Source organism: Chenopodium album, chromosome 3, assembly GCF_948465745.1.
Source record: "Chenopodium album chromosome 3, dcCheAlbu1.1, whole genome shotgun sequence".
Lineage (NCBI taxonomy): Eukaryota > Viridiplantae > Streptophyta > Magnoliopsida > Caryophyllales > Amaranthaceae > Chenopodium > Chenopodium album.
In genome coordinates, this window is record NC_137836.1 from 80,023,317 (window position 1) to 80,051,076 (window position 27,760).

General features: G+C 35.0%; 3 protein-coding genes and 1 long non-coding RNA gene across 4 annotated transcripts; all 4 read right to left on the reverse strand.

Moving 5' to 3' along the window:
* Positions 1-8,138: 8,138 nt before the first annotated feature.
* On the reverse strand, positions 8,139-8,881 carry LOC145618827 (uncharacterized). Its single transcript, XR_014108066.1, has 4 exons — positions 8,847-8,881; positions 8,667-8,747; positions 8,471-8,553; positions 8,139-8,374 (listed from the first exon to the last, which is right to left on the reverse strand). It is a non-coding gene; the product is annotated as an uncharacterized LOC145618827 (long non-coding RNA).
* Positions 8,882-9,049: 168 nt separating this feature from the next.
* Positions 9,050-10,642, reverse strand: LOC145625479 (omega-amidase, chloroplastic-like). The gene is made up of 6 exons (XM_081678506.1): positions 10,528-10,642; positions 10,275-10,391; positions 9,763-9,984; positions 9,560-9,650; positions 9,236-9,310; positions 9,050-9,144 (listed from the first exon to the last, which is right to left on the reverse strand). The coding sequence occupies exons 1-6, from the start codon at positions 10,594-10,596 to the stop codon at positions 9,050-9,052; spliced, it is 669 nt and encodes a 222-aa protein (XP_081534632.1). The 5' UTR covers positions 10,597-10,642.
* Positions 10,643-12,290: 1,648 nt separating this feature from the next.
* On the reverse strand, positions 12,291-15,072 carry LOC145618838 (high affinity nitrate transporter 2.4-like). Its single transcript, XM_081673495.1, has 3 exons — positions 14,254-15,072; positions 13,944-14,059; positions 12,291-13,118 (listed from the first exon to the last, which is right to left on the reverse strand). Exons 1-3 carry the CDS (start codon positions 15,055-15,057, stop codon positions 12,473-12,475), a joined length of 1,566 nt encoding a protein of 521 aa, XP_081529621.1. The 5' UTR covers positions 15,058-15,072; the 3' UTR covers positions 12,291-12,472.
* A 3,726-nt stretch (positions 15,073-18,798) lies between these two features.
* On the reverse strand, positions 18,799-21,443 carry LOC145618854 (high-affinity nitrate transporter 2.1-like). The gene is made up of 3 exons (XM_081673496.1): positions 20,640-21,443; positions 20,422-20,537; positions 18,799-19,462 (listed from the first exon to the last, which is right to left on the reverse strand). Exons 1-3 carry the CDS (start codon positions 21,438-21,440, stop codon positions 18,799-18,801), a joined length of 1,581 nt encoding a protein of 526 aa, XP_081529622.1. The 5' UTR covers positions 21,441-21,443.
* Positions 21,444-27,760: the final 6,317 nt, after the last annotated feature.

The following is a 27,760-nucleotide window of genomic DNA, read 5'->3' on the forward strand; positions in this document are numbered from 1 at the left end:
AACCCGTAAAAACCCGAATTAAACTCGACATATTGTTCACTCGACCTGATTGTATGACCTAAACCCAACCAAAACCCGATAAGTAGTATGACCCGACGTGACCCGACTCAAGAATGACCCAACCCAAACCCAACCCACATTGGTTATGGAATTAATCTGAATTGACCCGACCCACTCTTACCGATCCAAACCCGACCCGTTTACCCAAATTGACAACGCTACCCGAAATCTCCAAAATTTCTCAAAAAGCGTGGATATTAGCCTTCAATTTTCACTACTAGAAAACAGGTTGATTGCGACGGAAATTTTTCGTCGGAAACACCTTGTTTTCCGTCGGAAAACCCATTTGCGACGGAATTCCGTCGTAACCGGTTGTCGGAAAAGTTGTTGTCGGAAAAACACCCTTTTCCGACGGAATTTCCGTCGTAAATGGGTTTTCCGACGAAATTTCCGACGGATTTCAGTCCGCCGAGAACATTTTCAAGCACGGCAAAGTCCCTCGTAAAATTCCGACGGAATTGAATTCCGTCGTAAATGCCCGACGGAATTTCCGTCGGAAAATGCTTTAAAAAAAACAAAAAAAAAGGCCACCGCCACGCTGTACCACCGCAAGCCGTCACCCCACACCACCTACCCCCACCTCACACAACCAGCAACTCACCAAGTCACCTAACCCACACCCAACCCTACCAACCGTATCACCACCCACACCAGAACCCTACCCACCAGCCACCTACACTAGATCCACCACCCCACTACCCACCTATAACCACCACCGCCACCTAACCATATTTACCACCCCACCACCCACCTAAAATCACCACCGCCACCACCAAAAATCATCACAATCCAGAAATTAACAAAAAAATAAAAAAAATTAAAATCCGAACGCAACCCACAAACACGATCTCCATCCAACAGCCACCACCCACCACCACCATAAATTGTAAAAAAAAATTCCAATAAAACAACAAAATAAAATCAAAATTGAAAAAAACGAAATACATACCTTAATTAGACCACACATAACCTCGAAATTGGGTTTAAGAGGCCAAATTCGACCATAAAAACTCTAGATCTAGAGTTTTCATGGTCGAATTTGACCCAAAAACCTTTGTTTTAAGCATGAAGAGAGAGAGAGTAAGGGCGAAATAGATGAATATTATTGTTGATGTTGATGCCGGCGATGGTGTTGTTGATGTTGGTGTTGTTCGTTGTTCGTTGTTGATGGCGGCTATGGTGGGAGATTTGAGGGGAAAGTAGAGTAGAGGAGAGATAGAGAAGGAGAACGAGTGAGATTCAGAGATCGAAAGAAGGAGAACGAGTGAGATTCAGAGAGAGGAGTGAGAACGAATTGAAAGAGAATCAGAGAGAGGAGTGAGAACGAATTGAAAGAGAAGGGGAGTGAGATTCAGAGAGAGGAGTGAGAACGAAAGAGAAGGGGAGGAGAGAGAAGAGGAAAGATAAGGAGGAGAAGAGGCGGAAAAGAGAGGAGTGTTATTCTAGGGTTGATTTTTTTTAAAAAAAAAAAAAAAATTCCGACGGAAAATTCCGTCGGAAATTTCCGACGGACTAAAAATCCGTCGGAAAAAGTAATTTCCTACGGAAATATCCGTCGGAAAGCCCATATATTACGACGGATTTTTATTCCGTCGGAAATTTCCGACGGATTTTTAGAATTCGTCGGAAATATCCGACGGAATTAAAATCCGTCGAAAAATTCGATATTTCCGACGGAATAATTGGTCCGTCGGAAGTAGTCCGTCATTATTTCCCTGTTTTCTTGTAGTGTTTGGAATTTTTTTGACTTTTTTTTCATCTGAAAATTAAAATTGCCGAAATGTTTACCATGGTCCCTAATACCCTCCTAGAGTCCAATTGGCTAGGTGGAACCATCCAATTAGCCTTTAAATGACCAATTTACCGGTTTACAACTTGCACCGATTTTATAAACTCAAGCCTACTGACAGGGTAAAGTCGTATCCCCTAATCAAAAATAATTACCTAAATCACTAACTACAGTAGATATGGAAGTAGGGTCGAACTCCACAGGGAAACAAGTCTTTTTAATTCTAATTAATTATTATAATCTAAATTATCCAAGTAACCAATATTTTTAGGTATGAATTCTATACTACGAAGAATATGTTTAGGGAGAAAAGAATCAATAATAAGGAAACCTAGGGTCACAGGTTCACCAATAATTAATATTCCGGGATAAAACATAATAATTAATAATTAACATTGCACAAATAACATGATTAACAGGCTCTCGCAATTTATTAATCAACATAGATCTAACAGGCTCTCGCAATTTACTAGATCTAAGTTCCTATTAAAAATAGCCTTTAATATTAAATTAACATCTGCTCGATTCATCAATTCAATATTGCTAAACATTCACAATCAAATTACATCTGCTCGATTCATAATCTAATTGCAAAGAATTAAAACAATTCAATAAGAAATTATCATGCAATACCAATAATCAATAATAACAAATTATCCCTTCATATTAATTATGGATCCCCATAAACCCTAGAATTAAACTACTCAGACATAATCATAACTAAACTAATCAAATAAATTAAAGGAGACATGATGAAAGAAATAAAATAAATAACAAAGATTAAACCAAGAGTTGTAGAGAGAGAAACAAGAGAGAAAATAATACTAAGAGTTTAATTAAGGGAGAGAGAGAAAAGTTAGAGAGAGAAAAAAGAAAAGAAAACTAAAATTAAAACTAATTAATAAAACTAAAACTAAAAAACTAATGAAAACTTAAAACTCCACTCTTACGTAACTACCTAAACCTTTATATAAGAAAGGAAAAGGAATCCTACTAAAACACAACTAAGAAAACTAATCCTAGTTGAAATCCCGAAAAACAAAGTCTAAAACTAACAAAAATAAACTAAAAGTCAGCCCACTAATATGCTTGGCCCAAAATAATTACACCAACAAAAGCAGCAAACAGTGGTAGCTTCGATCGGGCCAGCCTAGTTCACACCCAACATCATCTCTAGTTGGGATTTCATTTGGGCTTTTTTTTTTTTTTTTTATTGGACTTGAACTCTTTAATGCTTTATTTGCCTTATCAGTTGGTCCATACTCCATACACTAGCTTTTAAACCTTGGGACTCCTTTAGTCGAGCCCTTATTCACCGAACCAAATTTGTCTAACTTGACCTTGTGCTAAAAATATACGGTCATGAAATACGATCAAACTTTAATGTCTTTGTAGTGGCTCAATAAGTTCGGGAATTGTCATAAATATGCAAATTCCTGCAAAATAATATCAACTCTACAAAAACACTAGAAAACGTATATTAGTAATAAAAATAGCCCCGTAGAGCTCAAATACGCACAAATATGACCGTTGGACAGGGAATAAAAATATATATAAAATAGACTCATCACCTACCACGAACATTTATGACAACATATAATGATCGTATAAGATTATATGACCCTGAGACGTATCCCCTAAAATCTCAATGCTTTTCGACATCGGGCCCCGAAACATTCGAAATTTCTCAAAAAACGTGGATATTACCCTTCAGTTTTGGAATTTTTTCACTTTTTTCGGCCGGATATAAAAATTTCCAAAATATTTACCATGGTCTGAAATATCCTCCAGGAGTCTAATTGGGTGGGTGGAACCATCCAATTTGCCTTTAAACGGCCAATTTACTGGTTTAAAACTTACACTGATTTCAGTGATTCAAGCCTACCACGAACATTTATGAAAACAAATAATGATCATATATGGTTCCAAACGACATTATATGATCCCGAGATGTATTCCCTAGAATTTCAAAACTTTTCGACACCGAGCCCCGTAGACTGTAAAAATTCTCAAAAAGCGTGGATATATAGCCTTCAATTTTAGAATTTTTTGACTTTTTTTCTCCCAGAAATAAAAATTTCCGAAATGTTTACCATGATCTCTAATACCCTCCGGGAGTCCAATTGGGTAGGTGAAACCATCTAATTTGCCTTTAAACGACCAATTTACCGGTTTACAACTTGGGCCGATTCCATTAACTCAAGCTTACCACAAACATTTATGACAACATATAATGATCATATATGGTTCCAAACGACATTAAATGACCTCGAGATGTATCCCCTAAAATCTAAAGGCTTTTCGACACCGGACTCCGAAACCTCCAAAATTTCTCAAAAAGTGTGGATAATTAGCCTTCAATTTTGGAATTTTTATTAATTCTTCGTCCGGAAATAAAAATTTCTGAAATGTTTACCATGGTCTCTAATACTCTCCGGGAGTCCAATTGGGTGGGTGGAACCATCCTATTTGCCTTTAAACGACCAATTTACTTGTTTACAACTTGCACCGATTAAATTAATTCAAGCCTACTACGAACATTTATGACAACATATAATAATCATATATGGTTCCAAACGACATTATATGACCCCGAGATGTATCCCCTTAAATCTCAAACTTTTCGACACCGGGCCTCGAAACATCCCAAATTTCTCAAAAAGCGTGGATTTCAATTTTGGATTTTTTTGACTATTTTTTTGCCTTAATAAAAATCGCCAAAATGTTTATCTTGGTTCTTAATATCCTCCGGGAGACCAATTGGATGGGTGAAACCATCCAATTTGCCTTTAAACGACCAATTTACCGGTTTACAACTTGCGCCGATTTCATTAATTCAAGTTTACAACAAACATTTATGACTACTTATAATGATCATATATGGTTCCAAACGGCATTATATGACCCTGAGATGTATCCCTGAAAATCTCAAGGATTTTCGACACCGGGCCTCGAAACCTTCAAAATTTCTCAAAAAGCGTGGATATTAGTCTTCAATTTTGATATTTTTTATTATTTTTTTCGCCTATAAATAAAAATTGCCGAAATGTTTTCCATGGTCCCTAATACCCTCCGGGAGTCCAATAAGGTGGGTAGAACCGTCCAATTTGCCTTTAAATGGGAATTTACCAGTTTGCAACTTGCACCGATTTCAATTCATTAACTCAAGCCTATGACGAACATTTATGACAACATATAATGATCATTTATGGTTTAAAACGGTATTATATGACCCCGAAATATATTCCCTAATTAAAATCTCAAAGCTTTTCGACACCGGCCACAAACCTTAAAAATTTCTCAAAAAACGTGAATATTAGCATTCAATTTTAGAAGTTTTTGACTTTTTTTTGCCCGGAAATAAAAATTGCCGAAATATTTACCATGGTTCCTAATACCCTCCGGTATTCATATTAGGTGGGTGGAACCATCCAATTTGCATTTAAACGGCCAATTTATCGGTTTACAACTTGCACTAATTTCATTAACTTAAGCCTACCATGAATATTTATGACAACATATAACGGTCATTTATTAAAATTCCATCATATGACCCTGAGATGTATTCCCTGAAATCTCAAGGCTTTTCGATACTGGGCCCCGAAACCTTCAAAATTTCTAAAAAGCGTGGATATTAACCTTCAATTTTGGAATTTTTATTTGACTTATTTCGTCCGAAAATAATAATTGCCGAAATGTTTACCATGGTCCCTAATACCCTCCAGGAGTCCAATTGGGTAGGTGGAACCATCCAATTTGCATATAAATGGCCTATTTACCGGTTTATAACTTGCACCGATTTCATTAACTCAAGCCTACCACGAACATTTATGACAACAAATAATGATCATATATGGTTCCAAATGACATGAAATGACCCCGAGATGTATCCCCTATAAGTTCAAGACTTTTCGACACGGGCCCCGAATCCTCCAAAATTTTTCAAAAAGCGTGGATATTAGCCTTTAATTTTGAAATTTTTTACTTTTTTTTCACCCGAAAAGAAAAATTGCCGAAATGTTTACCATGGTCCCTAATACCGTCCGGGAGTCCCATTGGGTGGGTGGAACCATCCAATTTACCTTTAAATGACCAATTTACCGGTTTACAACTTGCACCGATTTCATTAACTCAAGCCTACCACGAACATTTATGACAACAAATAATGATCATATATGGTTCCAAAAAGCATTATATGATTCCAAGATGTATCCCCTAAATTTTCAAGACTTTTCAACACCGGGCCCCATAACTTCCAAAATTTCTCAAAAAGCGTGGATATTAGTCTTCAATTTTGGAATTTTTTGACTTTTTTCGCTCAGAAATAAAAATTGCCGAAATGTTTACCATGGTCTCTAATACCCTCCGGGAGTCCAATTGGGTTGGTGGAACCATCCAATTTGCCTTTAAACGTCCAATTTAATTACTGGTTTACAACTTGCACGGATTTCATTAACTCAAGCTTACTACGAACTTTTATGACAACATATAATGATCATATATGGTTTAAAACAGATTATATGACCCCGAGATATATCCCCTAAAATATTAGTACTTTTCTACATCGAGCCCCGAAACCTGCAAAATTTCTCAAAAAGTGTGGATAGCCTTCAATTTTTAAATTTTTTGACTTTTTTTTCGCCTGAGAATTAAAATTGCCAAAATGTTTAACATGATCCCTAATATCCTCCAGGAGTCCAATTGGGTGGGTGGAACCATCCAATTTTCCTTTAAACGACTAATTTTTCGGTTTACAACTTGCACCGATTTCATTATTTCAAGCCTACTACGAACATTTATGCAACAAATAATGATCATATATGGTTCCAATCGGCATTATATGACCCCGAGACGTATCCCATAGAATTTCAAGACTTTTCGACACCATGCCCCAAAACCTCTAAAATTTCTCAAAAAACGTGGATATTAGCCTTCAATTTTGGAAATTTTTAACTTTTTTCGCCTGGAAATAAAAATTGCCGAAATGTTTACCATGGTCTCTAATACCCTCCGGAAGTCCAATTGGGTGTGTTGAACCATTCAATTTGCTTTTAAACGGCCAATTAACCGGTTTACAACTTGCACCGATTCACCGGTTTATAACGGCCAATTTAATTGACTTGCACCAAACCCGACTTGAACCGAAATTGACCCAAACCCGTTTTAACCTGTCAAAACCTGAATTTAACCCGACTTTTTACTAACCTGACCTGAATTCAACTCGACCTGTTCGTAACCCGACCCGAATATAACCCAACCTGTTACAAAACCCGACCCGAAATCAACCTGAATTGTTATTGACCTGACCCAAATTCAACCCGACTTGTTATTGACCCGACCCGAATTGTTTACCATACCTGTTACTTACCCAACCCAAAAATTCAACCCGATTTGTTACTAACGCGACTCGAAATTAACACGACTTGTTATTGACCCGACTTTAATTCAACCCAAATTGTCCCTGACCCGATTTCAAATCACTTCAAATGCAATTTAGACCAACTTATTATTGTTGATTAAAGCATTTTGTCTAGGGAGACCAAGTCAGTCCAGGCTAGCAAAAGAAAAGAGCATCATCCTCAAATTTAAGAGTTAAATATAGTATATATTTGTTGTATGGTCAAAGGAGATAATTATTTATAGACTATAATTCTCTAGTATATTGCCATATACTTCCTCCGTTTTCTTTTACTTGCAACACTTCCCTAAAAAGGAAATGTCACAATATTTGCAACACACTATAAAAGGAAAGTTACTTTAGGGAAAAACTATATTATATCCCTTATTTAAAGCACATTACTCACTAAATTACACTTCTAACAACCACTCATCCCATTTTAAAGTTTATTATATCATGTAAACCCCACCTTTCTTAATTACCGCGTTAAAGGGTGTGTTGCATCTAAAAGAAAATGGAGGAAGTATATTATAGTCAAAGGAAATAATTAGCTTGATAAAAATGATAATTATCAATTTATAGTTAGTTAAACCTGAATATGACCTGATTTGGGAATGACCCGACCTGATTGTAACCTGCAAATTATTGACTTGAACATAATCCGACTTGAATTCGAGAATGACCCGACTTGGAAATGACCTAACCTGATTATAACCCGCATATTATTGACCTGAACACGAGAATGACCCGACCTGAAAATGACCCAACCTGATTATAACCTGCAAATTATTGGCTTGAACCGAACCCAACTCAAACCCGAGAATGACCCGACCTGATTCGAACCCGCAAATTATTGACTTGAACCGAACCCGAGAATTACCCTAACCCGTTTTAACAGAAAAGAAATCACAGCAATTGTTATATAGTAGTACAACTTTTCTGCAGGCTAAAATTTCGCCAGCATCAGGCCATCAGCATACTTCTCATGGTGTAAAATAAGCTTTTACATGTACAAGCTAAGTCATGAGGCACTACAAGACTTGGCATAGTTAGCGAATTTCAACTGTTCTGTATCCAGAAATTTGAATAAATCTTCCATATGTTGGTTCAGCTTAGGGAAGAGCTCTCTGAACAAAGCATGCAAACATTCAGATCAAGATAAGAAAATCTGATAATTTGAGACTTTTTATACTAAAATTAAAAATGGTACAGGTAATAAGTACCTCTGAAGTCGGTTTTCTGCATAATCAACATCAGCAATTACAATATTCTCTTCATGTTCTGCTCTACCTTTTGTTTCACCACTCTGTAATGCACAAAAAAATCAGTATATCACACCAATATGATTCTTAAATTATCAGAATTTAATATCTAAACATAATAAGTATGCATGAAAAGTGTAGGATCTTTAGTAATTACTGGAGCAACAATCATGGAATGACCCCAAATTGTGTAAGATCCAGCTGAATCTCGGCATGGTGAACAAACAGCAACAAACACCTACAAGATATATCCAAAACATTCATTCACACTCTCATCTTTTTACATCGATTACACGAGCTAGAGGCTAAGCAGGGGTTGAAGAGATAGAAATGCTACCTGGTTATCAATTGCCCTGAAAAGGTATACATGTCAAAGAACCCAGGCGATGGATCAGAATCTCAAATCATTAGATAAGTATAAAATACAAACATCTTCCAACACATATGACTAGATTTCACTATTTTAGTATACATTAGTCCCTTTGACCCCAAATTAAAAATATCACAAACATTTGCTAAGGAAGAACTTTGATTGATGTATTAGCGAAGTACTTGCCTGGCTTTTGTTTCTAATTCCCAGAGCATTTTTCCAGTGCTCATGTTGAATGCACCAGGATAGACAATCAAGTCAGCACCTGGCATTTGCATACATAATAGCTCATTTCGGGATGATGTATATTTCAAGCTTAGTAATGCCACATTCAAAACTAGACATAATATAAGAACCTTTTTCCCTGTACAACATAGCAAGCTCTGGAAAGCGTATGTCATGACAAATACCAATCCCAATGCGGCCTACATCTGCAGGCATATATACAATACATGCTGTTCAGCTTAAAATGCACCAGAACCACGAATCTTTAAAAGGAAATTCATGGATACGACCAATCATTAAACACTAATGATAAACGACATAGATCAATCACACCCTAAAGACAAAGTGAAATGTATTACATAATATATCAATAGCAACACATGGAATCCTACAAGAAGAAGCATGTGTTGTTTGAGAGGGTCATCAATTAACATACTGTAACACTGCAATACTACCTGTGTCCACAACTGTAGGTGTGTCGCCAGCAGTGAATGAATCCGACTCCTTAAACGAAGCTCCAGGTTCGTAATAATCAAACAAGTGCAACTGAGAATGCACAATCAAAACCAACAGAATTGCACATTCAACTACAAGCCATTAAGACTAATAAAATAATTTCACCAATCTTAATAATTATGATGATTACAAAAGGGCTTACTTTACTATGCTTAGCTTTAAGCTTTCCATCCGTTCCAAACACACAACATGTGTTATACATTCTACCATTTTTCCTCTCTGGAATCGACCCCCCGACTATTGTGATCTTACGACTACTAGCAACTTTCGACAACATACTAAAAGCTTGTGATGATTCCTCTTTATCAAGCTCTTCAGCACACTTAGTAAAGTGTTCATGTGAGTAGGGGCACACCCACATTTCCTATATTCATGATCAATAAGTATTAACAATAAATGTAACACGATTAATCTTAGGCTGTGTTATATAAATACATTGGTTTTTTAAAAAAATGCTGCAATTCATGAAACAGTAGAACTGCAATTAAATTAAACAAGGTCAACTTATCGATTAAATTTTGGGGTACTGGTGATAGTCAAAGGCGAAAGCATGAAATTAAATTTCGTCTACATCATTAGTTTGTGGCTCTATTAAATACGAGTATAAAGTACAGCACCAACAACAATTAATTAAATGAGAGTGAAGTAAGTTACAGGTAAAACAAGAAGCTTGGCACCCTTATCAGCAGCTTCCTCCAGCATGTTTCGAGCGCGATCCAAGTTGATATCTTTGTCAGTAGTTACCAGTAATTGGCACAAAGCTATCCTAAACTGCAAATTTTATTATTATTTTGAATCAATTTATTCAGATCAATAAACAAATTTCCAAAAAAAAAAAAAAAAAAAAAAAAAAAAAAAAAAAAAAAACACCTCGAATTAATTGAATACCAGAAGTGCAGGATCTGACCTGAGAGATACGAGGTAGTAAACATTCTGATTTAGCCGGACTAGGCTTTGAAGCTGCTGTTGACTCCATGAGTGCGACTACGACTGCGAGTAACTTGATTTTGTACCCAATTTCATTTTTGGGACAATTCACGTGTGAGTTGTTTTATATCGATGAACACACGAGGGAGGATAACTAAACTGTAAGTCTAATGGTTACTCGTTAGGAGTTACAAGTTGATTTTATTATCGAATTTTATTAGTTTGTAATTTTGTATTGTATGTACTTAGGGTCTGTTTCAATTTACTGAATATAGCTGAAGTGAACTGAACTGAACTGAACTGATTGGAGGTGAAATCAATTGAGTTGAACTGAAGTGAACTAAACTGAATTGTTTATGAGAGAAGGAAAATTATAAACTGAACTAAATTGAACTGATTGAAGCTGAACTGAACTGAACTGAACTGAAATTATGCTGCACAATAGGCAATAGGCCATTAGTTAGAATACGAGTACCTTTTTAGGGTGTCAAGCTTTCATACATTCTTAGAAAATTTTGGGTTTATGCAAAATAATAATAATAATAATAATAATAATAATAATAATAATAATAATAATAATAATAATAATAATAATAATAAAGCATCCAAAAAAAATATCTTAGGTAACCGTTGTAGCCTATATGACGTTATTTAATAATTTCAAATGATGGTTTAGTTAAGGAAATTTTTTTAAAAACCATCTTTTATAAGCAATTTTTTGCAATAAATCACCTTATAACTTTTTTTTTTTTTTTTTTTTTTTTTTTTTGCAAAACCATACCTTTATGTCGGAAAATGGGGTGAAACCCTATTTTCCGGCGTTGACTACCCCAACCCCACCCACGAAACCTCCCCTACCAGCCCAATTCACAAAAAATAACCCCCTACTTCGTCTACCCACGAAACCCCCTCCCCTCCTCATCCCCACCAACGAAATCAAACTCCCTTCTTTCCACCACCTCACGAAATCTGGATTTAGGATGGTTCGAGTGTTAAATAAGGGTTGGGGAGTGCGGCTAGGGGTGCCGGCGCTAACAATGGAGGGGAGAAGGGTGGCTAGGGCTATAAGGTGGTCAATGCCATGAAAGGGTGGTTTTGTGGGTGGAGTTGGGGAGGAAGGTGGTTTCATGGGAGGGGCTGGGGAGAGAGGTGGTTTCGTGGGTGGACTTGGGTAGTCAATGCCGGAAAATGAGGTCAAATCTCATTTTCTGGCATAAAGGTATTGATTTGCAAGGAAAAAAAAAAACAACTTTGATTAAGGTGTGTCATTGCAAAAAATAACAAAAAATAAAAATAAATATAAAAATAAAAATAAAAATAAAAATAAAAAATATTATAAGGTAGTTTCTTGTAAAAAATTGCTTTACAAAGGTGGGTTTTTTTGCAAAATTTCCTTTAGTTAACTCAAAAACCCTTTCATTTTCAGTTTTCTTCTCAACAAAACATGAATCCGGTATAAATTGAAATGTGTGTAGACCTTTATAGTAGTCATGTATTCTTAATATTACAAGGCAAATGAAGATTGAATATAAAAAGGTACAAGATCGAGGCACATAACTTAGCCTTTATGGCCAGGAAAGACCTTAAATTTCTCTTTGCTTACTCATTTGTCAAAAATAAAATAGTGCAAAATCGAAGCTAAATTGAATTTAAAGATGGCAAGAACTGTTGTAGATACAAATCGAAGTAATAGTATACATATATGTAAGTTAACAAGTTATTGCAAGCAAAATTCACTTGCTACAAGGTTATTATCTCCATAACTCTTGAGCCAAAAATCCAGAAGTATGATATATATATATGAAAAAAAGAAACCAAACATAAAAAAGAAACAAAGAACTTCCAATAATTTACTATAGGAGTTCATCATAATCTCATATCATCGTTGTTTAAGCCAAAAGCAAATAAAACACGAAAGTAACTTATTAAATATTGTTAGGGTTGGGACTTGGTGTAGCAGACTTCCTTCCACGCTCAGACCGGGCACTTTCAGCAAATTTGACACTCCCTTCATGCATTCCCTTACTCTTCTCATTTTCGTCGTACTCGGAAACATAGTAGGCCTCCTCATTAGCACTCTTAGAAGGCGGAAAGAACATACTGCCCCATTGCGGAAAATGCACCAATGCCACGGGCAAGGTGCACGCAATTGTCATGACTCCCATGTACATAAGACCCTCGTGGGTGCTAAAATTGTCCATAGTGAAAAATATAAATTGTGTCAATCCGGATCCAATGTTGCCCCCTGCACCCGTGAGCCCCGAGATGATCCCTAGGGATCGTCGAGAAATGAAGGGGACGACCCCATAGGTTGCCCCACACGCGGCTTGAGCCCCTAGTGAGAAAAGGACTAGTGCTACGATGGCAGTGGGTAGGGTTGTGGCTAAGCCTAGCCACACGCAGAAGAGACCACCTAAGGTCTGGAAGGTCCAAAGGGTCCAAAGTCGGCCTCTCATACCGAAGTAACGTGCACTATAGTCGGAAGCTAGCCCTCCCAAGGGACGGGAAAATAAGTTAGCCATTCCAAAACTGGCTGCGATGATTCCTGCTGTGTGCAACTTGAGGTTGAATCTGTGAAATTGTACCATTATGTAAGAATGATTATAAAACATTTAGCTTTTTCGGTATTACATACACTAAACAGTTAATAATTATTAACAATTATTTATCAAACACTTTTATACAACCAATTATATTTACAGTCAATCTATTTAATATAACTAGCTAATCAAACTAGTTAATAAAGCATTGTATTAATTAGCTACCCGCTAACTTCTAAACAAGACTTGTAGACAAGCCAACCTTTAAAACTTTGGTTTAATTTAATAAGTACATATGGTCACATACTAGAAACACATAATGTTCAATTATCTACTAAATATTCTCCGAATCATAGCTCTAGGAAAAAGTCATACACAATTTTATCTAGCTAATGTAGACGTGTAGAATCTAAGTTCTATCTTGTAGAATATTGATCAAAAGATTCCAATGTTGAAATAATTTCATACCTTAATTTAATTTAATTTAATTAAAAGAATAGGCCAATCACATTCAAGATGAAGTCAAACTAGACAAGTGGCATGGCTTGATGGGAAATTTTACATGTACTTGATGGAAAAGTAGTCCAACAATATAAATAGATGCACAGTGTATTCGTTTTCGAATAAAAAAATAAATAAATAAAACAAATGATATTGTATATTCATTGTTGGAATCGTTATAATGTATACTTTCGTAATACAATTTTCCTAACTTAGATATAAACTAATGGTCAAAGTTTTGTAACATGCTTGTTTGATCAAAATATAATACACTTATTAAAACATAAAGGGGTAACAATATGTTGTTATGAGTTTAGAAGCCTATACAAATAATAAAGGGAAATAAGAAAGCTACCTGTCAAAAAAGTATTCTGCAATGACGTTATCAGTGGTCAACTCCACACCCAAAGAGTAGCCATAGAGGAGCACAAAGACCCATGTACGGTAGTTGGAGATTGCATACCAAAGTACCTATATATATTACGGAGTAGTTAAGAAATAACATAAACATAATTAGTAAATACTTCATACTTTAAAGAGTATCAATGTTTCAAGTAGGTCTTACAAAAGCGAAAATTACTATGTGGGACAAACTTAGAAGGATGATCGAAGAGAATTGAATTTATGAACTTTGAAAAGAATTTTGAGTAATTTAAGAAAATTACCTTAGAGAATTTATCTTTAGCAACCTCACCCTTCTTTTGTAAGGCACCAAGATTACCATCAGGCAAGTCTTGACCAAGGGTAAGTACCAAAATACCCATAATAATATGTAACATTCCTGGTATAAAGAAGGCAATCCTCCATGCTACAAATGGTGTAGCTCCTGTACGCCGGATGATCTCGAAAATCAAAGGCATAAGAAGTTGGGTTGCACCCCCTCCCACATTCCCCCACCCTGCCGCCGTTCCATTAACCAACCCAATGATCCGTCCATTAAACATGGTACTCATCCAATACTGGCACGACACGAAAGTGGCTAGACAAAAACCTATCATGAACCTCACCGCCACGTATCCAGCTGCATCGTCTATAACCGACATGCAGAAGACCGTAGGGGCGGTCAACATGACTAGGAAGGCACAAGCGTACCTTGGTCCCATAAGGTCACATACGGTTCCCATGACTAGCCTAGAGAACACACTTCCTGAAACGGATGCAACCGAAGCATTACCAATATCCCTTTTAGTAAGGTCAAGGTTGTCCCTAATGATAGGAACCAAGGGGGCAGCCGCGAAAGTGGATATGTAACACGCACAAAATGATATCCAACTAAGGTGAAAAGTGGTCATGTGAGGCTTTGCCAAGGAGAATATCTTAAGCTTAGTGGCCTTGTGCTCTGTATCGACTGGCAAAGAAAACTTGGCCGTTGTGTCTATAGGGACTGTGTTGGGGGAGACCGAGAAGGCGTACGATTGTTCCCTTCCGGTGACTCCATGCATGGAGCTTCCGGGCTCACCGGTAGCCATAGATGATTTTTTTTTTTTTTTTTCAAGGGTTTGTATTTAGGGTAGTCGTTTCTATGTATTAGTTTACGTTGTTGGATACAAGTACTTCTTAGAGTATATATATATATATATATATATATATATATATATATATATATACTCGTATAGTATGTAATGTTGACAATGTAAAAGGTGATAATGAGGCCAATGAAGATCCCAACGGGTATCATACTTAATCATATTTTATTTGATGGAAGTTTGGAGAAAAGGGTGATTATACATTTGTACAGTTGAAGGGTTACTATTTTAAATAAAGAAATAAATATAATTATCAAAGAGTTTACAAAGTCAGAAGTTTTATTAACAATAATGAATAGAATTAATTCTTAATTGCATCAAATGTGGTATATTCCAGCTATGGGGGCCTCTGGTAAGGTCTTATTTGAGGGAATCTGACATATAAATATTTATATAAGATGTTTTTATATACACTCGGGTGCACATAAAGATAGGTGCAGTCAAGGGTAATTTTTATAATTATTTGATATATTTTTTTCTTCTCAAGTTTAAGATTTTAAAATTAGCAAAAAAATATCAAATGAATAGAAAATACCCTTGAGTGCACTGTACATCAGGTGTAAATAATTTCTTTTATAAATAAAAAACTAAAAGTTTTTGGTTGACATAAAAACTTTTAAAGTAGATTAATTAAAAGTCTATCATTTTTCCTTAAAATGGTTGCCAAAAATAATTTATACTCCGTGTTTTGCAAGCATTCTAAGACATAAATTTATTTTTACAATTACTCGATTATTGATCAATCACTAGTTTGTTTATTTCTTAATAAGAAAGAAAGTAATTTTGAAATTTTATTAGGCAAAAAAGCTAATTATTGATTTTCTATTCTAATATAGTACAAGTGGTACAAAGCATCAATCATGATCATAATATAATTAAGGAATGCCCTTGGACTTTTTATATGCTGAGATCATGATATGTACAACTCATGCATAGCTTGAGTAACGTACTTATCATACTAACCATTATAAGGAATACCCCCTATATATGTATTTATAATATATTTTAATTCACATTATTGTAGTTGTCTTATTATTCAGCCATATGAGAGGTCACTTTGATCTAATTTTAATCATAATCCTTATGATTATAGTCATCTTCTCAATAAACTCGTTACTGGCAATGCAACTAGCTACACAATGCGTCAATGCTAGTATATATATCTCTGAGGATGTCAATTTACATTGTAATTCACAGGCAAACCCTAGTTGGCAACCAATGTATCTCGTCCCGCGTCATCAATATAGGTATAGCAATTGTGACATTACACATTTGACATGTATGTATAATTTGGATATATGTGTTATTTATCAAACATATACCCGTTCTTGCCAAAAAAAAAAAAAAAAAAAAAAAAAAAAAAAAAAAAAAAACATATACCTATAGTTTTGACCACGGTTTCCCATTAAACAACAGTACACCATTTAACAATCCACTTGGCCAGTTGGCCGAATTCACATGTAAACTACCATGGTTATGTTGTTACTACCTTTATATTTTCTATTTGGGAAAATTGATCATTATAAGTGGTGTTATTGATCTAATTTATACTCTTATTTACTATTTCAATTATGATGTATATATATGGTTATTAATTTAATAGGTTGATGTTTAAATTATAAAGCTTTTTTTTTTTTGGGTATCAATTATTTCAAATAAATGTATATTACTTCGTATAAACGAACTAATCAATTAGCCACTAGGCTTATATATGATTTATAAAAATTGAGACAGGGAATTTTAATTCGCGCTTATTGAGCAACACATAGGTTCATTGAAGAGTCAGCAGCATGTATATTAATCCTTGCTTATATGTTTATATCATCTGAAGAGACATATTCAATTTCAATAGATTTATATAGTTTCATCAATCCCCTTCAAAAAAAAAAAAAAAAATAGTTTCATCAATTCTTTTAAAAGATGTTTGTTGAAAAATTATTTGAATTACAGCCATAATTCTTTCCTCTATTGGACAACTATAATTATTTTTTGATAGCCTTCTTTATCCTCCAGCAAATGGTTGACCCTAATAACCCAAAACCATTGGATGATAGGGTCGGAAAATAACCGGCATTGTGCCAAAATTATATATTGAATGAAGAATCTTCTATTTTAATAGGAAAAAAAGATACTTGTATATTCTTTAATTAATTAATTAATTGATGGTTGTTCATATGACCTGATTAATAGAGGTAATTAAATTAGTGGTGTACTTTGTATCTTTAATCAAAGTGATATATAATTAGTAAGTTAATGCTCATTAAATCACGATCCTCAAGAGGGAACACCAATAACATAACAAATAATTAACAAAAGAGGAAAAAGTACGTTTAGTTAGAAATTGTAGACCGTGTCAGCTAGACTAGTAAAATTGGGAAACTTCTAGACAGTATGTACTTAAAGTCTTAAACGGAGTAATTAATACGAGTAGATTGTAATGCAGATCTCTTGGTTGTGAAACAATAAGATCCTTGTCTTCAACAAAATTAGCTATTTTACGTTATACTCCCTCTTTCCCTTTATTAGATGTCTATTTCTAGCATTTATTTTTTACATAATAGAGAGAAATAGACATCTAATTAAAGAACGGAGGGAGTAGCTCTTAATTAGCTAGTGTAGTAGCTAACTAGCTAAGAGAGCTCCACAAGGAAGTTTGTGGCAGGTTTACCTAGTGCTAAATGTTCCATTTTAATATGAGAATTGAATTCGTGACTTTGCTTACACACCGGCTCTTGATACTATGACAATAGACCAATTCAGTCAAAAGTTTAAGCCCAAGAATTATTAAATAATAATTATACTCTATCATAGTTTCAATCTTTCGATCCATAGGTCTTGTTGATGATGGGAGCTATGTACTATTTGCTGCCAAAATTTTCTCAGTGCTACTAGCTACATAGCATTCTTTAATTGCAAGCAATTTATTTCCTTTTATTAGAATATAATGAAATGACAATCCGTTCTTATACCTTGATTAAAGGGGGTTTTACTTAATGTCAAATTAAAGCATGTACCTAAAGGGCTAAAGTGAGTACACGGAGTGCCTTATAAGTGTGTACAATATTTGGTTTAAAAGTACTCCTATAACATTTGATTTCAAAAAACTCTGTCAATAAATTTATCAAAGTTCCTGTAAATATTTAGCTAGTGAAGATACCCAAATGTCACAATAGATATAATTATTGTGGACAGGACATCCTTGTTCGATTAAAAGTAAACATAATAGATCCTGTATTAGTCAAATTATATCACTCTATTATTGGATTCACGTAGTAAATCAAAAGATAAAGAGTAGGGAGGCCTATAAATATTTCTAACTCCAAATACAATTATCTTTATTCAATTTCTAATTGATCCAATTAAGTCCAATATAGATATTAGTAGTTGATTATTAGGTGTACTCGAATGTCAAGCATGTTATCATGCATTGTCCAAAAAGCTAGAACTTTGAATAATATGATGATTGAATGTGACATTTTACGGGACTAATTCAAGTTCAACGCACAATTGTAGCTAGCTAGCTCATATATATGTATACATAATTACTGAAATTTAATATATTACAATTACAATTACAAGAGTTACCAATACTTACCAACTTATACGACTTACTAACTCATACAAAGAAGTATAATGGATCTTGAATCCAAAAGCATAAAAAATTAAAACAAGAGTAACAATTTACTAAATATTGTTAGGGTTAGGACTTTGTGTAGGTGGAGTAGCAACAGAAGCCACCTTCCCACCACGCTCAGACCGGGCACTTTCAGCAAACTTGACACTCCCTTCATGCATCCCCTTTCTCTTCTCGTCGTCGTCGTACTCAGCAACATAGTAAGCCTCCTCATTAGCATTCATAGTAGGTGGTAAGAACATACTGCCCCATTGCGGAAAATGCACCAAGGCCACGGGTAAGGTGCACGCAATAGTCATGACTCCCATGTAGGTAAGACCTTCATGTGTGCTAAAATTATCCATAGTGAAAAAAATAAATTGTGTCAATCCGGATCCAATGTTGCCTCCTGCACCCGTGAGGCCGGATATGATCCCTAGGGATCGTCGAGAAATGAAGGGGACGATCCCATAGGTTGCACCACACGCGGCTTGAGCCCCTAGTGAAAAAAGGACTAGTGCTACGATGGCAGTGGGTAGGGTCTTGGCTAAGCCTAGCCAGATGCAGAAGAGACCACCCATGGTTTGGAATGTCCAAAGGGTCCAAAGCCGGCCTCTCATACCGAAGTAACGTGCACTGTAGTCGGAAGCTAGCCCTCCTAAGGGGCGTGAAAATAAGTTAGCCATTCCAAAACTAGCTGCAATGATTCCTGCTGTGTGCAACTTTAGGTTGAATCTGTTCATAATTCATCATTTAGCTAGAATCGTTAGGCTACGGTAAAAATAAATAAATAAATAAATAAAACTAATAACATTAACTAATGTATAATAGCGATTTCAAGTATATATGTATGTTCCAATTTTATCAGAAGTCTCTGAAGTGACAGGTTTACATGTTATGTACACATCTGGAGTATTAAATATTCTTTGATATTTAAATAAATAAATAAAAATTTGTCCAGTAAATACGTATATACGAAGTATTATAATATTATATGGAGGGGTTTTATGATCGGTACACGCATGTCTTGACGATGTCACTTATATTAAGTATCAAGCTTAGCCTAATGAGCTGGAGATCGATAATTTGAGACAAGTAGAAGAATCATCTTGTTTGTCCTATTCCAAAGTTTGCAAATTATATTTAGACGTAAAAGGTATATCCGGTGACTGGAATATATTTATTAGATTCTAATAATCGTAGAAAATATAATAATACATGTTGAATTAGAAAAGGTAATATCGCATCTTAGATGAAGTCAAACAAGACAAATGGCGTGTTTGGGGTATATTATTACATGTTTCCATGTAAGTAGTACATCCATAAATGATGGAATATGTATAATAAAGTGATAAAGTGATATTTTAACAGTATTACTCCGTAAATTCGTATTATTTATTTTATTTCTCTCTTTCTTTTTTCGTTATTTTTTTTATATCGACTTTTAGTTTCACATAATAATAATTTTTATAAGTGTCATCACAAATCTTATAATAATATGCTAAAAGTAGAAATATTAAACATCGGCGATTTACAAGTTTATAACTGTTTAGTTGTTCATATGCAACCTTAAGAAACATATTTTACATTTTTTGGTTAATTCTTAGATACTCCATAGCATATATCAAAATAAGTTTTAAAATGTTAAGTTGTACTCTATATAAAAAAAACATTATATCATGAAAAATATATACCTGTCAAAAAAGTATTCTGCAATGACATTATCGGTGGTCAACTCTACACCCAAAGAGTAGCCATAGACGAGCACAAAGATCCATGTACGGTAGTTGGAGATTGCATACCAAAGTACCTATATATTTTAATTTAGAAATAACATAGACAGTATTAATAAACATATTTCTGAATGATTAAAGTATAGCCTAAAGTTTTAGTAATTAAGAAATTAAATTACCTTAGAAAATTTATCTTTGGATACTTCACCCTTCTTTTGTAAGGCACCAAGGTTACCATCAGGCAAGTCTTGACCAAGGGTTAGCACCAAAATACCCATAATAATATGTAACATTCCTGGCAGAAAGAAGGCAATCCTCCATGCTATAAATGGTGTTGCCCCTGTTCGCCGGATGACCTCAAAAACCAAAGGCATTAGAAGTTGGGTTGCTCCACCTCCTACGTTCCCCCACCCTGCCGCGGTTCCATTTACTAATCCGATAATCCGGCCATTAAACATGGTACTCATCCAATACTGGCACGACACGAAAGTGGCTAGACAAAAACCTATCATGAACCTCACCGCCACGTATCCAGCTGCATCGTCTATAACCGACATGCAGAAGACCGTTGGGGCGGTCAACATGACTAGGAACGCACACGCGTACCTTGGTCCCATGAGGTCACACACGGTTCCCATGACTAGCCTAGAGAACACACTTCCTGAGACGGATGCAACCGAAGCATTACCAATGTCTCTTTTTGTTAGGTCAAGGTTGTCCCTAATAATAGGGACTAAGGGGGCAGCCGCGAAAGTGGATATGTAACACGCACAAAATGATATCCAACTCAGGTGGAAGGTAGTCATGTGGGGTTTTGCCAAGGAGAAAATCTTAAGCTTAGTGGCCTTGTGCTCTGTATCGACTGGCAAAGCAAACTTTGCCGTCGGATCTATAGGGACCGTGGAGGGGGAGACCGAGAAGGCGAACGATTGTTCCCTTCCGGTGACTCCATGCATGGAGCTACCAGGCTCACCGGCCATGTTTTTTGTTTTGTGTTTTAGGGATTTTTAAAAAAACTAAATGTTGTACATACACTAGTACAAGTACAAGAAGAAAAAAGTTGTATTAGGCTTGTTGTTGTATTACGTTGTTGTAAACGTGAATATTTATAGTAAGGTAACGTTGACATTACAAAAGTTGATAATAAAGCCAGTAAAGATCCATACAAGTACATTACGTAATCATATGATATATAATTAAAAAAGGGTGTTGGTGGGTTAATATTCAGAAATAAATTAATTATTAAAAGAGTTTACAAAGTCAAGATTCTTATACTTTATTAACAAAATTAATAATTATACCGTATATAAGTGAATCCACTACGCCGCATCTTGAATATACGAGTATTGGAGGGCTTATCAAATGAACCAAAAGATAAGTGCCTTTTCTGGGGCCCTTCCAGCTAATTACTATATTTAGTTTATTGGTGTTAATTTAATGAGTATTCTGTAAGAAATTACATTCGTTAACCATAAGATATATAATAAATTTTTTTTTTTTTTTAATAACACTACTTGACCTAAAAATGTATTAAGTCTCTGAATTACTAGATCCGTAGAAACTTCTTTTGATTTTTTTAATCACGTGTACATGATCAATATGATCCATGTAGATTAAAGCACAATAAATCTACAAGATCTCTCTCATTTAAAAAATTATGACATATATACAATGTTATTTTTCTACACTCGGCTTTTCAAAATAATTGGCACACATTGACTGTTTTCACCGTTCTTAGGTTTAATTTTGATGGAAGTTTTAACTAACATATTAAAAAAAAATTACTAACACACACACAGATCTAAAATATATATATAAGGGTCAGATTAGTTAGTGTGTTAGCAATTTTTTTTTTTTTTTTTTTTTTTTTTTTACTACAGAAAGAAGAAATTATCATTAATAAATAGTCATATAGCATGTACAATAATAAAGATTTGTAAACCACAGATCTAGAGTAAATAACATAACTTTTACAATCAAAATCATAACTATTTTGCATATCGGGCATAGCTCACACTCCACCGCTTCAAACTTGACGCGAGCAATGATTTTCGATATATTTGCATCTTTCCAAATAGAGACCATTGCAATCTGTGCTAATATTTTAATCGTAGAGTTGATGACGAACCCTAAACCCATATGAATCCAAGTTACTGTGTTAGCAAATTTGTTAAATGTGTTAGGAAACATACTTAAAAAGTGTAGATGTATTTTTTTTTTTTTTTAAATAAGTGTAGATTTGTTAGCCGACACTTTGTACGGCTGTACCATTAGAGATTCTACGGAATACTGGGCAATTCTTCTTTTTTTTATTTTTTTTTTTTAAAATCAACTTGGAGTTGTATAGCTTTAAAACAAAAGGAGAGTTAAAAAAAAGAAATTTAAATATGAGAAAGTAGGTTAAATAAATACTACCCCGATTTTTTTTAATTGCAACTTTGGACTATTATTTGAGAGATATAAAAATATTTCAAAGTTGCAACTAAAAAAAATCGGAGGTAGTATGATTATTATTCGGCAAGAATGCATTGTACTATATTTTGAAATTTGTTGCACAACTAAAGAAGGTTGATTGGTTGAATATCATTTACTCCCTCCGTTTTTTAAATACTTAGCTTGCTCCATTTCTATTTTTTACACTATTTATTTGTCCTACTTTGACTAATGTTTTACGTAAGAAAAAATATAGCCTTGTTGGTACTTGTTGGAATTATCTCAATGAATAGATTATTAATTTTCAATTGTTAGAATTCATACTTACTGATAATTAAATATATTAGTGATCAAATATCAGCATCGGCATGCATGTCCAAGAGAAATGAAGCAAGTATTTAAAAACGGAGGGAGTAGTATTAAAGTAATACTGGTATAAGTCACAAAAAACAAAAATCTTAAAAAACACTCAATTATTATTGCAAAATTTGTATGTTTATTAATCATTAATTAAATTTCATTTCTACATATTAAAGATAGATTGGCAAATTGGATTATACTAGAGCTGTCAATTCTGGTAAACGGGTCGAGTTTTGGTCAATTCGGATTAATTCCATAACCTATGTGGGTTGGGTTTGGGTTGGATCATGCTCGAGTCAAGTCACGTCGGGTCATACTACTTATCGGGTATGGTTCGGGTTTAGGTCGGGTTACATTCGGGTCTAGTTACAATCCAGTCGGGTTTAATTCGGGTTTTCGCGGGTTAAAACGGGTTAGGGTAATTCTCGGGTTCATTCAAGTCAATAATTTACGGGTTAGAATCAGGTCGGGTTTGAGTCGGGTTTAGTTCAAGTCAATAATTTGCGGGTTATAATCAGGTCGGGTCATTCTCGAGTTCAAGTCGGGTTTGGTTCAAGTCAATAATTTGCAGGTTATTATCAGGTTGGGTAATTTCCAAGTCGGGTCATTCTCGTATTCAAGTCGGGTTATGTTCAAGTCAATAATTTGTAGGTTACAATCAGGTCGAGTCATTTTCAAGTCAGGTCATATTCGGGTTCCACTAACTATAAATAGATAATTATCATTTTTATCAAGCTAATTATTTCCTTTGACTATAATATATATGGCAATATAATAGGGAGTATAGTCTATAATTTAGGAAGATAATTATCTCCTTTGACCATACAACAAATATATACTATATTTAACCCTTAAATTTGAGGATAATGCTCCTTTCTTTTGCTGGCCTGGATCGACTTGGTCTCCCTAGACAAAACGCTTTGATCAACAATAATAAACTGGTCTAAATTGCATTTAAGGTGATTTAAAATCGAGTGTGGAATAATTTGGGTTGAATTTAGGTCGGGTCAATAACAAATCGTGTTAATTTCGAGTCGAGTTAGTAACAGATCGGGTTGAATTTTTGGGTCGGGTAAGTAATATGCCTGGTAAAATTCGGGTGGGGTAAATAATAAGTCGAGTTTAATTTGGGTCAGGTCAATAACAAGTCGAGTTGATTTCGGGTCAGGTTTGTAACGGGTTAGGTTAAATTCGGATCGGGTTAGAAGCGGGTCGGGTTGAATTCAGGTCAGATTAGTAACAAGTCGGGTTAAATTCGGGTTTAAAGGCAAATTGAATGGTTCCACCCACCCAATTGGAATCCCAGAGGCTATTAGGGACCATGATAAAAATTTCGGAAATTTTTATTCCGGGTGAAAAAAAGTAAAAAATTTCCAAAATTGAAGGCTAATGTCCACGTTTTTTTAGAAATTTTGGAGGTTTCGGGGCTTGGTGTCGCAAAATCTTGAGATTTTAGGGAATACATTTGGGGGTTATAAGATGCCATTTGGAACCATATATGATCATTATATGTTGTCATAGATGTTCGTGGTAGGCTTGAGTTAATGAAATCAATGCAAGTTGTAAACCGGTATGGTCGTTCAAAAGCAAATTGGATGGTTCCACCCACCCAATTGGACCCCCGGAGGGTATTAGGGACCATGGTAAACATTACGGCAATTTTTTTCCAAACGAAAAAAGTCAAAAAATTCTAAAATTGAATGCTAATATCCACGCTTTTTTTAGAAATTTTGAAGGTTTCGAGGCCCGGTGTCGAAAAGCCTTGACATTTTAGGAGATACATCTCGAAGTCATATAATGCCGTTTGGAACCATATATGATCATTATATGTTGTCATAAATGTTCATGGTAGGCTTAATTTAATAAAATCGAAAAAGTTGTAAACCGGTAAATTGGCCGCATAAAGGCAAATTGGATGGTTACACCCACCCAATTGGACTCCTGGAGGATATTAGGGACCATGATAAACATTTAGGCAATTTTTATTTCCAGGCGAAAAAAAGTCAAAAAATACCAAAATTGAAGGTTTATATCCACTCTTTTTGAGAAATTTTGCAGGTTTTGAGGCCCGGTGTGGAAAAGACTTGATATTTTAGAAAATAAATCTCACGGTAATATAATGCCGTTTGGAACCATATATGATCATTATATGTTGTCATAAATGTTCGTGGTAGGCTTGAGTTATTGAAATCGATGCATGTTGTAAATCGGTAAATTGGCCGTTTGAAAGAGAATTGGATGGTTCCTCCCACCCAATTGGACTCCCGGAGGGTATTAGGGACCATGGTAAACATTTCAGCAATTTTTATTTACGGGCGAAAAAAAGTAAAAAAATTCCAAAACTGAAGACTAATATCCACGATTTTTGAGAAATTTTGGAGGTTTCAGAGCCCAGTGTCAAAAATTCTTGAGATTTTAGGGGATACATCTCGGGGTCATATAATACCGTTTGGAACCATATATGATCATTATATGTTGTCATAAATGTTCGTGGTAGGCTTTAGTTAATGAAATCGAAGAAGTTTTAAACCGGTAAATTGGCCGTTTAAAGGCAAATTGGATGTTTCCACCCACCCAATTGGACTCCTGGAGGATATTAGGGACCATGGTAAACATGTTGGCAATTTTTATTTCCGAGCGAAAAAAGTCAAAAAAAATTCAAAAATTGAAGATTAATATATATCCACGCATTTTGCGAAATTTTGAAGGTTTCGGGGCTCGGTCGTGAAAAATCTTGAAATTTTAGGGAATACATATCGGGGTCATATAATGCCGTTTGGAACCATATATGATCATTATATGTTGTCATAAATGTTCGTGGTAGGCTTGTGTTAATAAAATTGGTGCAAGTTGTAAATCGGTAAATTTACTGTTTAAAGGCAAATTGTATGGTTCCACCAACATAATGGGACTCCCGGAGGGAATTAAGGACGACCATGGTAAATATTTCGGCAATTTTTATTTTCGCGCGAAAAAAAGTCAAAAAAAATCCAAAATTAAAGGCATATCCACGCTTTTTGAGAAATTTTGGAGGTTTCGAGGCCCGTTATCGAAAAGTCTTGTGATTTTAAGGGATATATCTCAAGGGCATATAATTCTGTTTGGAACCATATATGATCATTATATGTTGTCATAAATATTCGTAGTAGGCTTGAATTTCCTTTGACTATAATATATACGGCAATATACTAGGAAACTATAGTCTATAATTTAGGAAGATAATTATCTCATTTGACCATACAATAAATATATACTATATTTAATTCTTAAATTTGAAGATGATGCTCCTTTCTTTTGCTTTTGGCTTGGACCGACTTGGTTTCCCTAGACAAAATGCTTTGATCAACAATAAAAAAAGGTGGTCTAAATTGCATTTAAGGTGATTTGAAATCGGGTCGGGAACAATTTGGGTTGAATTTAGGTCGGGTCAATAACATGTCGTGTTGATTTCGAGTCGGATTAGTAACCAATCGGGTTGAATTTTTTGGTCGGGTTAGTAAAAGGTCTGGTAAAATTCGGGTCGGGTCAATAAAAAGTTGGGTTGAATTTGGGTCAGGTTAATTTCAAGTCGGGTTGATTTTGGGTCGGGTTTGTAACAGGTTGGGTTAAATTCGGGTCGGGTTAGGAACGAGTCGGTTTGAATTCAGGTCAGGTTAGTAACAAGTCGGATTAAATTCGGGTTTTGACAGGTTAAAACGGGTTTGGGTCAATTTCGGTTCAAGTCGGGTTCAGTTCAGGTCAATAATTTACGAGTTACATTCGGGTCGGGTCATCTCCAGGTCAGTTTATGTTCGGGTTCGGTTCTCACATACTCGGGTCAACTCGGGTCTAGGCTTGGTTTCAAGTCGGGTTTGTGTCACCATTTTTTCGGGTTAAGATAGTTCGATTAATAATCGGGTTTGAGTCGGTATTTCGGGTCGGGTTAACTTTTGACAGCTCTAGTCTATATACTAAGGAGTAATTGGTAATACAATGACGTGGCATTAATAACACAAAGTATAAATGGTAATTTTTTTTTTCTATGTAATTCTATAAACTGGCTTTGGACTTTATGTACTGTGTTGAAATGCATGATAGGTACACCTCATAGCATAATCAACGTACTTATCAATAATAATACTCCGTATTATTTCTTTAATAAGATTGTACGGTTCAGCTATTTGAGGGGTCACTTTTGGTCCTATCTGCTACCAAGTCGTCATTTCGAAATGAATATCTCGTCTTTGTCATCTATCTAAGCTAGCAACACCCAACACTACGTAACACCACTTGTTAACTTATTGCACGACCGTGTTGCGTGTTATCATATTTGTTAATCTTTTTTTTTTTTTTTACCCCTACATATTTACTGGCAACTTGTAGCTCATTCATTCATTCATTCAGAAAAAAAAAAACAAAAACAAAAAAAAAACCTTATTATAGAGCAAAAAACGAGTAAAAAAATATTTAAATGGCCGGCATTAGCAGATCAACAGATGTCATAAATATAAAGATAAATAAAGTAACA